Below are 14,806 nucleotides of genomic sequence, written 5' to 3' on the forward strand. Positions count from 1 at the left end.
AATGAGAGAGCAGCTGATACCTGTAGAACCATTCCTCAAAATGAGCCTCTGTCTTCAAGAGGATGGGGAGAAAACTGGAGACAAAACCAGTGTGTATAGAATTCCTTAAGAAGGCATTTGAGTCTGAAAGTATGTTCTTGTTGTATTTTACCACTTTGGAAAGCGTGTAAAGCTTTTTTTCCCCTCTTCACTTCTTAGCAAAGCTGCAGGTACGCCATCTCCAGTGTCTCCCAAACTCTCTCCAGGTAATACTGGAAGCTATTCCTCTGGAGGTAATACTTCCTCCAGTAGTTCTTCTGCCTCAGTCACAATTCCACAGAGAATCCACCAGATGGCAGCTAGCTATGTTCAAGTCACATCCAATTTCCTGCTTGCCACTGAAGTGTGGGACCAAGCTGACCAGCTGGGAAAAGAAAACAAAGGTAGGTTATAAAAGGATGTTCATTTTATGGCATATCTGTGTCTGATATGTTAACAGAATGCATTTTTTCAATGCTACATGTGTTTGTGTTGCATATAGTAAACTTCAGATAAAAAGAACAACCACCCTGAATTATCTCCATATTGGTTCTAAGATACCAAATTTGAGGATTTTGACCTTTTGATATCATGGTTTAAATCTCCAGATTTCCTTTAGATAGTTTATGCTGTGTATGATTAGCGATTAGTGCAATTAATCCAATATAGAACTCTTTTTAACAACCAGATCAGTCGGCATGGCATCAACAAATGTGATAGCCGCCTCAAACACTAGCCCAGCATTTGTATATTGTAAAAATGTAACTCTCCTACCATTAGAGTGGGAAAAATAGCTTGTATGATTTAGTCTGTGGTTAATAGAATGATACCCAGACTTCAAGGGTTAAGTTACGAGGCGAGATTACACAAATTGGGGTTGTATTCTCTAGAGTTTCGAATGTTAAGTGGTGATCTGATCGAAGTTTATAAGATATTAAGGGGAACAGATAGGGTGGATAGAGAGAAACTATTTCGGCTGGTTGGGGATTTTAGGAGTAGGGGGCACAGTCTAAAAATTAGAGATTAGAAAACATTTCTACACACAAAGGGTTGTAGAAGTTTGGAACTCTCTTCCGCAAACGGCAATTGATACTAGCTCAATTGCTAAATTTAAATGTGAGATAGATAGCTTTTTGGCAACCAAAGGTATTGAGGGATATGGGCCAACGGCGGGTATATGGAGCTAGATCACAGATCAGCCATGATCTTATCAAATGGCGGAACAGGCACGAGGGGCTGAATGGCCTACTCCTGTTCCTATGTTCCTAATTCCATTTATTTTTTGAATTGTGCAGTGAGGTTTGCTGTAAAAAGTGAAAATGGAACATTACTGTTGCCATTGGGATCTGTCAACTAATTTTGTGGGCATAGGTTAGACACAGCTTTCAACCAGCTACTATTTGGAGGGCAAGTTCAATGATGACTGCAATCTACGTGCTCCTAAATGTATCCCTGATCGAGTTAATCCAGTGTATAACAGCCATACCAACCAACAAGGGTCCTCAGTCGATGTTTAGTTAGCTTATCTCAACGGGGAGTGAAAGTGGGAGCACTTCAGTTGTTTTCAGTGTCCCTGGATAAGGAGATTTTGATTCCTAATCACAATGCAGTGACATCTGCAGGAAGTGTGCATGTCTGGACATCTTATGAATGCAGTATTATGTTCAACTATGACTCCCTTGTGCTTAAATAATTTGCCAACATTCACAGTTAAAGCTCACATATGAATGATGCCCACTTGGCTGAGTTACTGGAGGATGTGCCAGTCACTGAACTGTACCCAACAGGAATCAATACCTCCAGGATGGAAGGGAATTCAGATTGATGAGAGGGAAAAATAATCATAGTTCTGAAATTGATTGATATTTACATTAGGATCATCTTGTTACAGTAGGTCCGTGTACTTCATTGTGTGACAATAGATTCAAGTACTTTGTTGGAATTTGAAGTTTTTTTTCAGTACTTTGTAGCACCTTAATTATGGCAATAGAACAAGTATATATATATTTTTGCCTTAGTAAATATTTAATCAGACAGCTGGATTTTCAGCTCTGATTGCATTTTTTACGTGTGTATATATCAACAAGAATAAGTCCTTGGGCTAAGTAGCATACTGGTAATGCTAATTTTAATGCCTCTTTTTAATCTCACTGACCCCCTGATTAGCTGCCATTACTTAGCTGAAAACAATAAGCATGAGAGGTGCTAGGAACTAAAACTGGGTAAAGAAACTCCCTGTTTGAGCAACTTGCTTCAGAAATACAATGAAGAAACTCCAATTCAGCAGTTACCTATTGTATATTTATAACATTCATCTGAAAAACATTGAAAAACTGTAGTTTTTTTCCCAAAATTGGTTGTTAATTTTTTTTAATAATACTCAACTTTTCGAATTAAAGTAGGCCTCAGTAGCTGACACCATACTTGGCTTGCTCAAAACTTCAGTCCCAGATTTGTCTAGTGGCCAGGCCCAAGCCTTGAACTTCTTTCAAGTTTGTTAGAGTTTGAACTTTTAAATATTTATAGTTATTTCAACTTGTTTGGTGTTGAAGTGGTCGGTTGGGTGGCTGCCTTGTCTATTTGTTGTAGAATGCAATTCTCAGATCCATTTGGCTACCTTGTGATCAATACCACTTGGACCAATCGGACAACAAGTTGGAATGCTACATTTGTACTAAGGCAAAAATATATATATACTTGTTCTATTTTTTTTTTAAATTACATTGTTGTTTTACAGATGACAATTTAGAAGTTTCAATAATTGTGTTGGTGCAATAATGTCTTTAATGAATGAAGTTTTCTTGTTTACAGACTTTTTTGTGGAGCTGGATAAAGTGATGCATCCTTTGGTATTCAGCAGCAGCAGTATGACCGAGCTGGTGCGCTACACCCGTCAGGGTTTACATTGGCTCCGACTGGATGCTAACCTGTTACCGTGAGCTTGGAAAAGTTGGACAGAAGACCTGAAAAATCTACCTTTTTCTTACTGTCTCAGAATTCTTTCACGTCACTGTGTTTCCACTTTTTCTAATTGTAAATAGGCTCCTGACCTTTTACAGAACAAAAATTATGACAAGTTACATTGCTGATGAAACTATTTTTGAACCCAGTGACGTAACTTTCCGATAAAATACATATAACAATTTTTAACACTTATGTTACATTTCTTCACATATACCTTAGTCAGAGCTTCAGGAAGCTTTTCCCAATTACGAAGGATCATTTCTTTCTGTTTGTACCAGTCTCCTAATCATGTAAACACCATGACTAGCATCTTTTACGTTACACTAATCAAACAATCACAGCTTAGATACGAAAACCAAGTTAACTTGCATGGAACTCCAATGGGTGCATTATATTTTATACTGATTCTGTGTTCTATTTAATATTTCCATAGAAGTTCATAAACTATTATAAGGATAACTGTAAAGTTTCTCTACCTTTTGAATACTGTTCGGTTTCTAGGCTGAATCAGGAATTATCACAGGGTATATTAAAAAAAAAAAACTCATTCATTATGAGAGACAGTAGCGTGTTCAAAGCCACATCTTGTTTCCAGGTTGGATGCTGTGACCTACTTGGGAAGTTTACTTCATCCACCAAAGTAGAAAAATGTGCTGGTGCTGTAGCGGTGGCACACAGTTCTTTGTGAACAGCATTGACTTTCTAGCACAGTTGATATAACAATTGTGAACGATTTATTGCCAGTTGAACATTTTATGACATTGTTTATGTGGGTACTTTACTGCATTCATTTTTGAATGTTGCGTACTGGATAACTGAATTGTCTGAAAATGGTTTAGTGTAACATTTGTACAGAAGGCATGCACCCTTGTACAGGAGATATATAACATTCATATGGTTATAGTAACCTATTTGAGATACTAGACAAATGAATAGCAGCTCCTTGCATCACCAACACAGCTTCCCCTGCTTCCAGGTATCTGCTCGTCTGCTTCACTGGGTAAACATTTTATCCAACCTACAGTGTACATAGACAGGAGTTAGCATTGAGATATGCACAGCTGGACAGTACCGGATATGAATTGATATCTTTTACACAGTGAATACTGTATTTGTCTGAAATGTTTCTCATTTAACTGGAGGAATTTTTTTTTACATTAAGAGTGGGATGTGCCACAGCTTAGAAAAGGACTTTTAAATATAAATAATTGAGTTCCTATGTATTAAGTCTAAGATCTGGAAACTCAGACTACCAATGCAACATCAATTATGCATCAGAGTTACACCGCTGCTTTAAATGTCACTGATTAACATAAATGCATTTCTTTAAAACTGAAACAGTATAACCAAGTTTGCATTTTCTGTATGTTTTTGTTACGTGCTCTTTGGGAGTTTGAATCTGCCACGTCAAACACACTGGGTGTGCCTTATACATCTCTTGTATTTCCCCCCTTGTTTGTTATATATTTACAGTAGATTACAAGGTGCTACATCAAACAGTAAGACTGTGTAAATGATGTAATTTTGAAGAAAGATAATTCGAGTTGTCTTGTTTTTCATCTCGAGTCATGTGTTGTTGAATGTTGGTATATTTTGTGACCACATCTGCTGGATATCCTTGCCACTCTGATCTTTTAAAACGATTACACTAGTGTGTGAAACAGGTAGTTGGCCTATTTCTCCGAGAATAAACAAAAATATTTGGGGGGGGGGTGGATGCAAACATTCTTGTAATAAACTTAATGTGCAGCCAGGCGAACTGAAGAAATATAGCAGCCTAAAGTAAAGAGTCTATTTTAATGTAATTTTGTTTTAAATCTAACTAACTTCAGTCTAGAAATATTTACCATGTTGAAAGTTTTTTTAAACAATTCTTATCCTGCCAACTAAAAAGGAAATCATATACTTGCCATAATCTAGCATTACAATGGTTAGACTGCAGTCAGCAAATATATAAGTAGTTTAAAAGGCAAAAGAAATTTATTTGGAGGGGCTATTAGTCTAAATCAGGCCATTTTATTTATATATTTATTTTTTATTTTTGGGGCGCATTCTAAAAATGTGTTTTCTTTTTGCTGCTTTTAAAATATTGTGAAATGGATTTTCTGCTGAAAATCCACCAATGTGCTTGAAGTGAGAAGTGGCATCAGTATTGAGAGTGCATGGATGTGACAGAATGTGAGTGAATAGCACGAGCAGGGGGATTTACTTTCCCTTCTCCCAGAAAGATTTAAATTATTGTGGAGTGTTTCCAACCTAGTTGATGTGAAAGACAAGCCTGATTGTGAGAAGGTGTGCCTGATTTAACGATCAGTCTCTCTTTGCAAGACCATGAGTTAAGAATAGGGATGCTTTTTTACACATGGCTAGAAAGGAATATATTTTTTAAAAATAAAATGGCAACTGTTAAGGTTCTTAAGAGTTCCATAATGGAGTTGCATGGAACAGCTCAGCAACCATGCTCTTCCTCACATCTGTTACTGCCGAAATGCCTTTATGTTGATGGCATACTTTAGAGAAGTCAAACAAATAATATTTTGTGTAATCAAAAAATGAGAGCCACTTGTTATAGCCTAATACTTGCAAAGTAAACTGTTTGTAATGTATTCTCCAGTCCACTCTGTAGAAACTGCTAATATATTGAACCACAATAAGAAATGCCCATTGAACCACTAACTAGCAGAGTCTTCCTGTACAGTGGTATCCAGAGAGATCCTCAAACATTGTCAGCCGAATTCCAAAATGGTTTCAATCTTTACCGTTGTCGTCTTGAGCTATGTGTATGTGATGTTAATACTGATGGTGTGTAATGATAGGTTTGTGTCTGATATGATGTCTGCCCATAAAGTATCAAAAGTTTTTAAATGTAATGTGTATTTCTAATTATAAATGTTTATTTGATAGAAATAACTGACCTTATAATATTTTATAGTATTTATTACTGTAGATGTCTAGGCCATATAGACCTTTTAGCACGCAGTTCCCATTTAATGCCTCCCTATGATTTATATTTTCATTTTCAGAATCTAAAGAGGAACAAAATTTACTGGAGACTCCTCACTTAGCTACACTGTTTTTGTTTAATTTCAGTCTAGAGCTACAGATGAATTTATCAAAACACATTGAGCGTTCAGATATAATAAAATATGGTAGAAAACATTTAAATCAAATAAAAAGGGAAGTGATAACTATGACCATTTGAGTATGCAGCTGATTTTTGTAGGCTCCTGTAATTACGTTATTAAAACATTGTTCTGATCAGTGTTTATACCTCACCAAATCATTGTTCTCAATTTGCCTGTGGCCATTTTGCTTTTTTGGGGCATTTCCTGAAAATGAAAGTTTTTTTGTTTCTTTACATTCATACAAAGTTAAATTGATTGCTTGATTGTTTAATGTATCTTCGCCCCGCCCTCCCATAAACAGATTGTTTGTACCAGTAATGGAAGAAAAAATGAAGTAACTTAAATACTAGCATTTTGCATAGTTTTGGAGGTCCTCAACGTAACTGCCTGTATTTTATGTCAACTATACTACTATACAAGTTCATGGAGTGTTATCCCCGTCAAATAAATGTATTACTAAATACAATTACAATTAGTATAATTTAGGATATGTAACTTACAAAATGTACCTTTTTAGAGTTTAAGGGGGAATGGTCTATTTTTAATTCTAATTTTCTTTTAAATATGTTCGAAATAACTTGTTTACTTATGATTTATAACACTTGATTGCATTGACTTATACAAATGGAGGTGAATAGTTAACTCAGTAAGTGAAAGCTTTTATAGCTGTGGGTGAGGTTGCTCTCCAACATAGTGCCATCTTTTGCAGTATACAGTACTTGGGCTCTTTACAAAGAGTGCTGCAGGGTCAAGATTGCCTCAGATATGATGAGGCATTTGCATTGGGAAGTATTTGTAAAATAATCTGTTTATGGCAAGTAAAGCATTGTATAACCTGAATTTTTGGCTTCTGTAAAGAATATTATATATTTTCCATCATAATGGAAAAGGGTTTTTAGCAAATCTAGATTGTTGCAGCTCAACTCTGTATTTTTCAACTTTAACCACAAGTTGCATATTTTTAAGGAAAATGGGATTCACGTATTTACTGTGTATAAAAAAAACCTCAGATTCTTGTTAATTATTCTGTCAGGAAAAGTAGGTTTGCTTTGTATAATGCAAAATTGTTAACTTTAGTGAACTTCCAGTGAGCTTTTTCTTTAATAAACTTTTCAAATGCTTACTAGTCTGTGTTTTTATTGTATCAGTGCCACCATGCCTGTGAAGGCTCAAGTTTGTGTCCATCAAGTTACACTTCTTAAATGTTTTTTCCAGTAAATTAGGGGAAAAGGTTAGAGGCAATGTTTAAATGTCGTCACAGTTTTCTCCAATTTGATCAGTGTGAATATTTTTTTTCCCTCTGGTGAGAGCACTTTCCTTGATTTTAGATCACCCCAAGATAGGTTTCACTGAAGACTAACCTCTGCCAGCCTGATCTCATGCTTCCAGAATGTAGATCCTGTCATTTTCTCTTTACAGCATTTAGCTGTCATAGCCTCAACTCTCCTTTTTTGGCAACCTGTTCCAGTTATTGATCACCCTCCGTTTAAAGAAGTACTTCCTGGTATCCGTCCTAAACTTGTCCTTTATAAATGCATGAGTTAATCAAGGACCGTAGTATGGATTTGTAAAAGGCAAGACGTGCTTGATAAATTTAGTACAGTATTTTGAAATGACCGATTGAATAAAGGAAATGCAAATGCAAAGGAAATACTATATATGGATTTTCAGAAGGCATTCGATAAGGTGCTTGTTTGAAAAATTTAGTTGCACAGTATAAGAGGAACATGGATAGAAAATTGGTTGATGGACAGGAAACAGTGTTGCTAAAATGGGTATTGCTTGGATTGGAGAAGGGATGGAATTGGTGTACCTCAGGTGTTAGTGCTGGGTCCATTTTTATCCTTGTGCACAAAAGTAGGAGATTCGACAAACTATAAAAGAACTCAAGATGCTATAAAAACAGAAAATGTTGGAAACACTCCAGATCAGGCAGAATCTGTGGAGAGAGAAACAAAGTTAAGGCAGCAAAACAGAAGAGACTTGAGATACTGAGACTATTTTCACTGGAGCAGAGAAGGCAGAGATTTAGTGTTTTTAAAAAAAAAAACATTTGGGTTTTGACAGTGAATTAGGAAAGACTTTTTCTTCTGGTTGGGGAGTCAGTGGGGGCGGGGTTATCAATTTACAATTATTACTAAGAGATTGAGGAGATAATTTAGGATAAATTTCTTTACCCAGAGGGTTGTTGGAGTGTAGAATGGTTTGCCAAAGGGAATGGTTGAGACAGAGACCACTGGATAAATATTTGAAGCAGAGATGTAATACATGTTATCAATATTATATTATCAATGAGGAAGAAAAACAATTACCATTGTAAACAAAAACAATTAACCTTTCAATTACCATTGCAGCCAACATGCATGTGCTTGACTAAAGTTCAGTTGTAACGTGTACTTTTACACGATGAATCAGCTTTTACTCCTGAGCACTGCTATTTATTGCTGTTTTTAATTTTTGTGACTCTTAGTAATATAATTAATCAGAATCACCTAGTCCAAGGAGTTGACTCAAGACTTCGTGCAAACCTACAAAATAGCGATTTTTAATACAATTTAAGTTTAATATCACAACAGCAACAGCACAATTATACCACAACATACAAGATGAAACTGCGGAATGAGTAGCTTCACACTATTAGTATAATTAGTGGCCATTGTATTAACTAGGATTACATACATATGGGAGATTTATCACTGCTTTTATTGGGGACCCATCAGTGTGTAAAAAGTGCTATTATGTCCTCAGTTCACTTTACAATAGAGTTCCATTATTTATCCCAAATAATGGATCTTAAATGTTTGCTTTCTGTTTATGCGTATTCAACAAGCCAATTGCACGATCACTTCTCAAAAAGTTACTTCAAAAGTCACACTTTCCCTTCAGAGGTGCCCCCTCCCCTGCCTTTTCAGGGAGGCATTCAGGTATTCTCTCCTAATCCACTCCCCTCAGTTTAGAGGTACACAATCCCTAAAACGCCCCTTACAAAGTTTAGAGGGACTGTTCTTCAACTTCCAGTTCACAGGAACACACTCTGTGTTCACCTATTTCTCCCCCCATATTCATTGTACCTCCTCCATGTGCTCCTTATTGCAGTTCCTACCTAATGCTGCTTGGTTCTAGGTTCCAGTTTTAGCCTCTGCTACAGACAACAAATTCTTTAAAGAGAATTCTCACTTGCAGCACACAGTCCAGCCCAGAACAAAACAACAGCATGGCACAGTGCAGAAAAATGGTGCTGAAGCCATCCTTCCCTCCTGAATTCCAAAACTAAACCTCAACCCACATGGTGCCAACAGCCCCCTTCCTGACTATAAAGAACCCATGGCTCTACTCTGGCATAAAACAAAAGGCTGAAATTGATGGCATCCTTATGTGAAATGAGTTTAAACAATTTTCAACTTGCCCCCAAGCATGCATAATACTGCCTACAATTTGGCACTGTCAAACTTATTACTAATAGATCTACTGTTACAGGAGGCAGAAAGAAAAAAAAACTTTTATGCCATTGATTTGGGCTGATCACAAGTGTCAGACATGAAAATATGGTGGTAACTCACTGGACTACCTGATACCCAATAATTGTTTTAGTTAAATTATGTAAGAGACACATGGAAACTTCGAGGGATAATTTTTTTAAAAGTGTGGACAGCATCACATATCCAGCAGTGTTTCATGGTAATTTGTTCCAAACCACACTATCGCTTAACAGCTATAGTGCTGTGTACTTCGAGGGGTGGGCTAGTAATTTGCTCCATGTTACTGAAGTCATTTCCAAGAGCACTCCCTGGGGTTGATTTCCCCACCTTCCCTCTTCCTTTCAGATCTCCCTTGCAATTTTTTGTTTCAACTAGATTGATATTATAAATGAAAACAATTGATTCTACTGCTCATCACATATTTGCATGTTTTATTCAAGCATAATTTGTCATCTATACATATAAAAATATTAAATAAATAATATGCATTTACAATCAACTCTGCATTTATGGGAGTACATTGGTCAGAAATTCATTTGCACAAGAACATTGGTCAGAAGTTCATTTACATAACGATACTTGACTGATTCTTTACAAAAAAAATTCTGTAAAACTTAGTCTCGATGAACAGTCAAGGAACAGCGACTCTTTCTGCAAAAACAAGACAATTGCTGGATTAGAATACAGGCTTTGCTATTCAATGCAAAAGGTTAAAATAGAAAAATTTTGCTTGACACTCCAGTGTTTTCTTAATTATTTAAAGCACTTCAAATAATTTTAAAGGGGCATGTAGTCATCTGAATCCCTATCACCATTAAGATTATAAAAGAGAAGTAGCTGTACACTTGCTGGTATTTGAACTTTCCTTTGTTTCTTTTATGCCTTACTAATTTCCCATATTTACAATGTAGCTGGTGTTTGACTCTGGTGCAAACAGTTCCCTGTTTCTTAAATTTGGTATCTAAAAAGGCTAAATTCTTGATTTTGGAGAACACTTTATTTTTCCCTCTCAATTCCTTTTAATTAAACCAATTGTTTGTAATATGCAGACTCCAGAGATGGGCACTTTTGAATAAAACAATAACACACAATGAAAAAATATTAGCTATGTTGAGTGAGGTAATGTGCTAGAAATTGATTAGTAATTATTTCATTTTGCTTAAGTTCATATGCCCTTTCCCATTTAGACCACAGCTGAAATATTGGTCATGATAATCTTTATCTCAGTACTTTTTAATCATTGTCTTTGCATTCTTTCCTCAAGATTTTCCTTGCTTACCTGCAGTATTTTGAGCTACACTCATCATTGTCCCTGCAAGAGGATCCAAGAGGTCTGTAAGTGATCCACCTCCAGAGGGGAGTCATTCTTCGGACTCTCTGCAGCACAGTCTCTACCTGACCTATAGCAGCACATTCAGCCTAGGAGAAGAGCCCAGAATGACATTAATAATGGCACTAAAATCATCCAGTAGCTTAGATAGCACAATATTACTTCCTACTGTGTGACTGAAAAGGTCACATCAATTAGCGTTAAGAGTTTCTTTTTCCCTCTTTTTGACTTTTTCCTTTGTTTATGTCTCCTTACTCCGCACACATTCCCTGGCACAGCTGAGGAGAAATCAGCTCTCAAGCCTCTGCCAGTGCCACTCTACCAACAGGGGTCCAGACAGGAGGAAAGTAACTTGATTACTTTGTTCCCTGCACAGACCTGAGATCTGGAACCCGCTATGGAAAAGCGCATAAAGCGCCAGTCTGCTTTGTTACCCTGCACAACAACTGATTCTTTTTTATGGGGGAGAACAGTGCAGTGAGAGTACATTGGGATTGCTCTAGCAAATAGCTGCCACAGACACAGTGGGCTGAATAGCTTCCTTTGGTTTGATGGCTTAATAGACCTTAACAAAGTTTAAATATATATTTTATCTCTTAAAAACTGGCATTAAAGTACCATTTCCATAATTCAAATGCTACTGTTAACCCATACCTACTCATGCATGAAGATTCACAATCAGATGAATATAGCATAGATAAAAAGGCAAAAAAGCTGAAAATGCTGGAAATATGGTAGTTACCATAAAAGTTTAAAACAGAAGGTGGTTATTTGGTCCATCATGTCCTTAATTGAGCAATCCAAAACTAATGCCACTGGCCCGCTCTACTTTTCAAAAACAAAACTACTTTTGACAACACAAAAAAGCTTGCATTGCAAGAATACACCATGTATCATTGTCCAACTGAGCCATAGGAAGGCAACTTGCTCCCAGGCTTCAACTATTACAATTCTATCACTAGCTGCCATGAGTTGCATGAGAAAGCAACTCCAGAATGACCAGCTTTTCCCTTCCTTCCTGTGTGAAGCAGCTGGCTTGGTGCCTACCCCCATGATACAGTGATGATCAGGATCTTGCCATGTAAAATCTCAGGCATGAACCTGTATTCTGCCACTGTTGCATAGATTCTTAACTTAGTCTTGATAAAATACTGTAATACAAATTAAATGTTATACATTTCATTACATAAGCTCGTTACATAGCCTCATGCATTATTGTAATTTAATGTGTACGTACCTGGATGCTCAAAAGCGTTGAAACTATGCAAATAATTGCAAAGAGTTTCATAAACTGAGCATTCATTGCAAGAAAGCAGTCTGTAATAGTTGTGCACACACAAATGTAGAACAGACAGAATGTGTCCTGCAATCCTTTGCACCTTGTTTTATAGGTAGCTGCATGGCATGAGCACACACTCTTCACATGGTACATGTGACAACGCTGGCTTATGAGGCAAAGGTCAACTGTATTTATAATCTAGTAGATGCAAAATAAGCAAGAAGATAACAAGAGCCCAGTATACAATTAGGGGAGGCAAGGAAATACTAAAGTTCCTCCTGATTCCACATCTTTTAAGAACATATAAAAGTGTAACATCTGCCCTTTCACCTCCTCCCCATCGTTCAGGGCCCCAAACATTCCTTCCAGGTGAAACAGCGATTTACTTATACTTCTTTCAACCTGGTATACTATATTCGCTGCTCACGATGTGGTCTCCTCTACATTGGGGAGACCAACTACAGATTGGGTGATCGCTTTGCGAACATCTCTGTTCAGTCCGCAAACGTGACCCTGAACTCCCGGTTGCTTGCCATTTTAATTCTCCATCCCGCTCTGACCCCTCTGTCTTCGGCCTCCTACACTGTTCCAATGAAGCTCAACGCAAGCTCGAGGAATAGCACCTCATCTTTCGATTAGGCACTTTACAACCTTCTGACCTCTACATTGAGTTCAATAACTTCAGATCATAATCACCACTCCCATTTTCTCAGACAGCAGGTGCTGGTAATGGTTCTGCTGTGGCTATTTACACCTCCTCTGGATCCATCTTTTGTTTTTTTATTGTCCCATTACCACCCCCTTTTGCCTTGCTCCATCATCCCTTTTATCATTTACTCATTCCTGCCCCCCACCTATCACAGTTCTTTCCTCCCCTGCTTTTTTCCTGGCTCTGTACTTCCTTATAAACTGTTAGATCTCTAACTTCTTCCGGTTCTAATGAAAGGTCATCAACCTGGAATGTTAACTCTGTTTCTGTCTCCGCAGATGCTGCCTGACCTGCTGAGTGTTTCCAGCAGTTTCTGTTTTTATTTAAAGGGGTAATGCCACTGGCCCACTCTACAAGTACGCTATGGTAGCGAGGAACCACATCTGCCTTCAATGTGTATATGTGGATGAGGTTCCCCATCACCAGTGCATACTTAGAAGATGTAGGCTAAAGAATGGAACAAAGACTAGCCATTCATTAAATCTGCTCCTTCCAACAGACCTTGCACTATCGTGGACCCTACCCACTTTACATCGAAAATGTAGCACAGAAACAGGCCCTTCAGCCCAACTAATCTATGCTGGTGTTTATGCTCCACATGAGCCTCCTCTGTCCCTACTTCATCTAACCCTGTCAGCATCGGGCAGGAAATTGGACATGAATTTAGATTTGAGGTTAGGATCAGATCAGCCATGATCTTATTGAATGACGGAGCAGGCTCGAGGGGCCGATTGGCCTACTCCTGCTCCTATTTCTTATGTTCTTATGGTCTTATACCCTTCTCCTCCTTGTGGTAACAGGTTCCACATTCTTACCACTCTTTGGCTAAAGAAGTTTCTCCTGAATTCTCTATTGGATTTATTAGCGACTATTTTATATTTATGACCTCTAGTTTTGGACTCCCCCACAAGTGAACACATTTTCTCTACGTGTATCCTATCAAACCCTTTCATTATCTTAAAGACCTCTATCAGGTCACCCCTCAGCCTTCTCTTTTCTAGAGAAAAGAGCCCCAGCCTGTTCAGTCTTTCCTGATAAATATATCATTTCAGTTCTGGTATCATCTGGTATCTTCTTTGCACCCTCTCCAATGCCTTTATATCTTTTCTATAATATGGAGACCAGAACTGTGCACAGTACTTAAAGTGTGGTCTAACCAAGGTTCTATACAAGTTTAGCTTTTCAATTCTACCTCTTTAGAAATGAGCGCTTGATTTGCCTTTTTTGCAGTCTTATTAACTTGTGTTGCTACTTTTAGTGATTTGTATATCTGTATCCCTAGATCCCTTTGCTCCTCTATCCCATTTAGACTCTTATTATCCAGGCAATATGTGGCCTCCTTATTTTTCCTACCAAGATGCAACACCTCACACTTATCCATATTGAAATTCATTTGCTTAATTAGCTATTAGACTGCCAGCAGGTCCATAAAATTCTGTGCCACCTGTACTGACCAGTTTTTAAAGATTTTATTTAACACTGTGACCCTGTAAATTGTCTTAGTATTATTATAATAATGGTTCTGAATTGTAAGAGAAGCTTTATCACTAATAATAATGTTATATAACCAAAATGTAATATCTTGAATAATTTTAAGTAAAAGTTAAACATTAAAACCTTACTTTTGCTCATCTTCTCTTTTCCTCCATTCTCTCTTCCCTTTCCTCATCCATAATTACTATTTTCATTTTTTTCGATATATTTTATTTATTTAAAATATAAATAATACCAGATTTTGTGTGCCTCCACCAATTAATATTTATATTCAACTGTTGATCCTGAATTTGTGTTTTTTAGCCAAGTATGACATTTAGCAGCCTGAGGTGACCCAAGTACCCAATGAATTAATTTGTTGGAAGCCCAGGGAGTTACATACTATTGGAATAAGTCAGCAGCATTCAA

At 37.2% G+C, this 14,806-nt stretch overlaps 2 protein-coding genes across 8 annotated transcripts in view; one reads left to right on the top strand and one right to left on the bottom strand.

Moving 5' to 3' along the window:
* Positions 1–6,176, top strand: part of aff4 (AF4/FMR2 family, member 4) — a 128,513-nt gene extending 122,337 nt beyond the window's left edge. For all 7 annotated transcript variants that reach the window (XM_067996112.1, XM_067996111.1, XM_067996115.1 and 4 more), the window contains 2 exons: positions 199–422; positions 2,830–6,176. In XM_067996112.1, the coding sequence (XP_067852213.1) occupies positions 199–422; positions 2,830–2,957 (352 nt within the window). In that variant the 3' untranslated portion in view covers positions 2,958–6,176. The remainder of the gene's footprint in view (positions 1–198; positions 423–2,829) is intronic.
* A 3,864-nt stretch (positions 6,177–10,040) lies between these two features.
* On the bottom strand, positions 10,041–12,825 carry LOC137332080 (liver-expressed antimicrobial peptide 2-like). The gene is made up of 3 exons (XM_067995801.1): positions 12,154–12,825; positions 10,866–11,005; positions 10,041–10,237 (listed from the first exon to the last, which is right to left on the bottom strand). The coding sequence occupies exons 1-3, from the start codon at positions 12,346–12,348 to the stop codon at positions 10,201–10,203; spliced, it is 372 nt and encodes a 123-aa protein (XP_067851902.1). The 5' UTR covers positions 12,349–12,825; the 3' UTR covers positions 10,041–10,200.
* Positions 12,826–14,806: the final 1,981 nt, after the last annotated feature.

The sequence above is a fragment of the Heptranchias perlo genome, chromosome 14 (genome assembly GCF_035084215.1).
Source record: "Heptranchias perlo isolate sHepPer1 chromosome 14, sHepPer1.hap1, whole genome shotgun sequence".
NCBI classification, from domain to species: Eukaryota; Metazoa; Chordata; class Chondrichthyes; order Hexanchiformes; family Hexanchidae; genus Heptranchias; species Heptranchias perlo.

Bases quoted from the DNA above. Each gene is read 5' to 3' on its own strand.
- LOC137332080 (XM_067995801.1), bottom strand. From the start codon at position 12,348: ATGTACCATGTGAAGAGTGTGTGCTCATGCCATGCAGCTACCTATAAA. The intron at 11,006-12,153 runs GTACGTACACAT...CTCTTCTCCTAG, and splicing joins CAACGCTTTTGAGCATCCAG to GCTGAATGTGCTGCTATAGG. The intron at 10,238-10,865 runs GTAAGCAAGGAA...TTGTTTTTGCAG, and splicing joins TGTAGCTCAAAATACTGCAG to AAAGAGTCGCTGTTCCTTGA.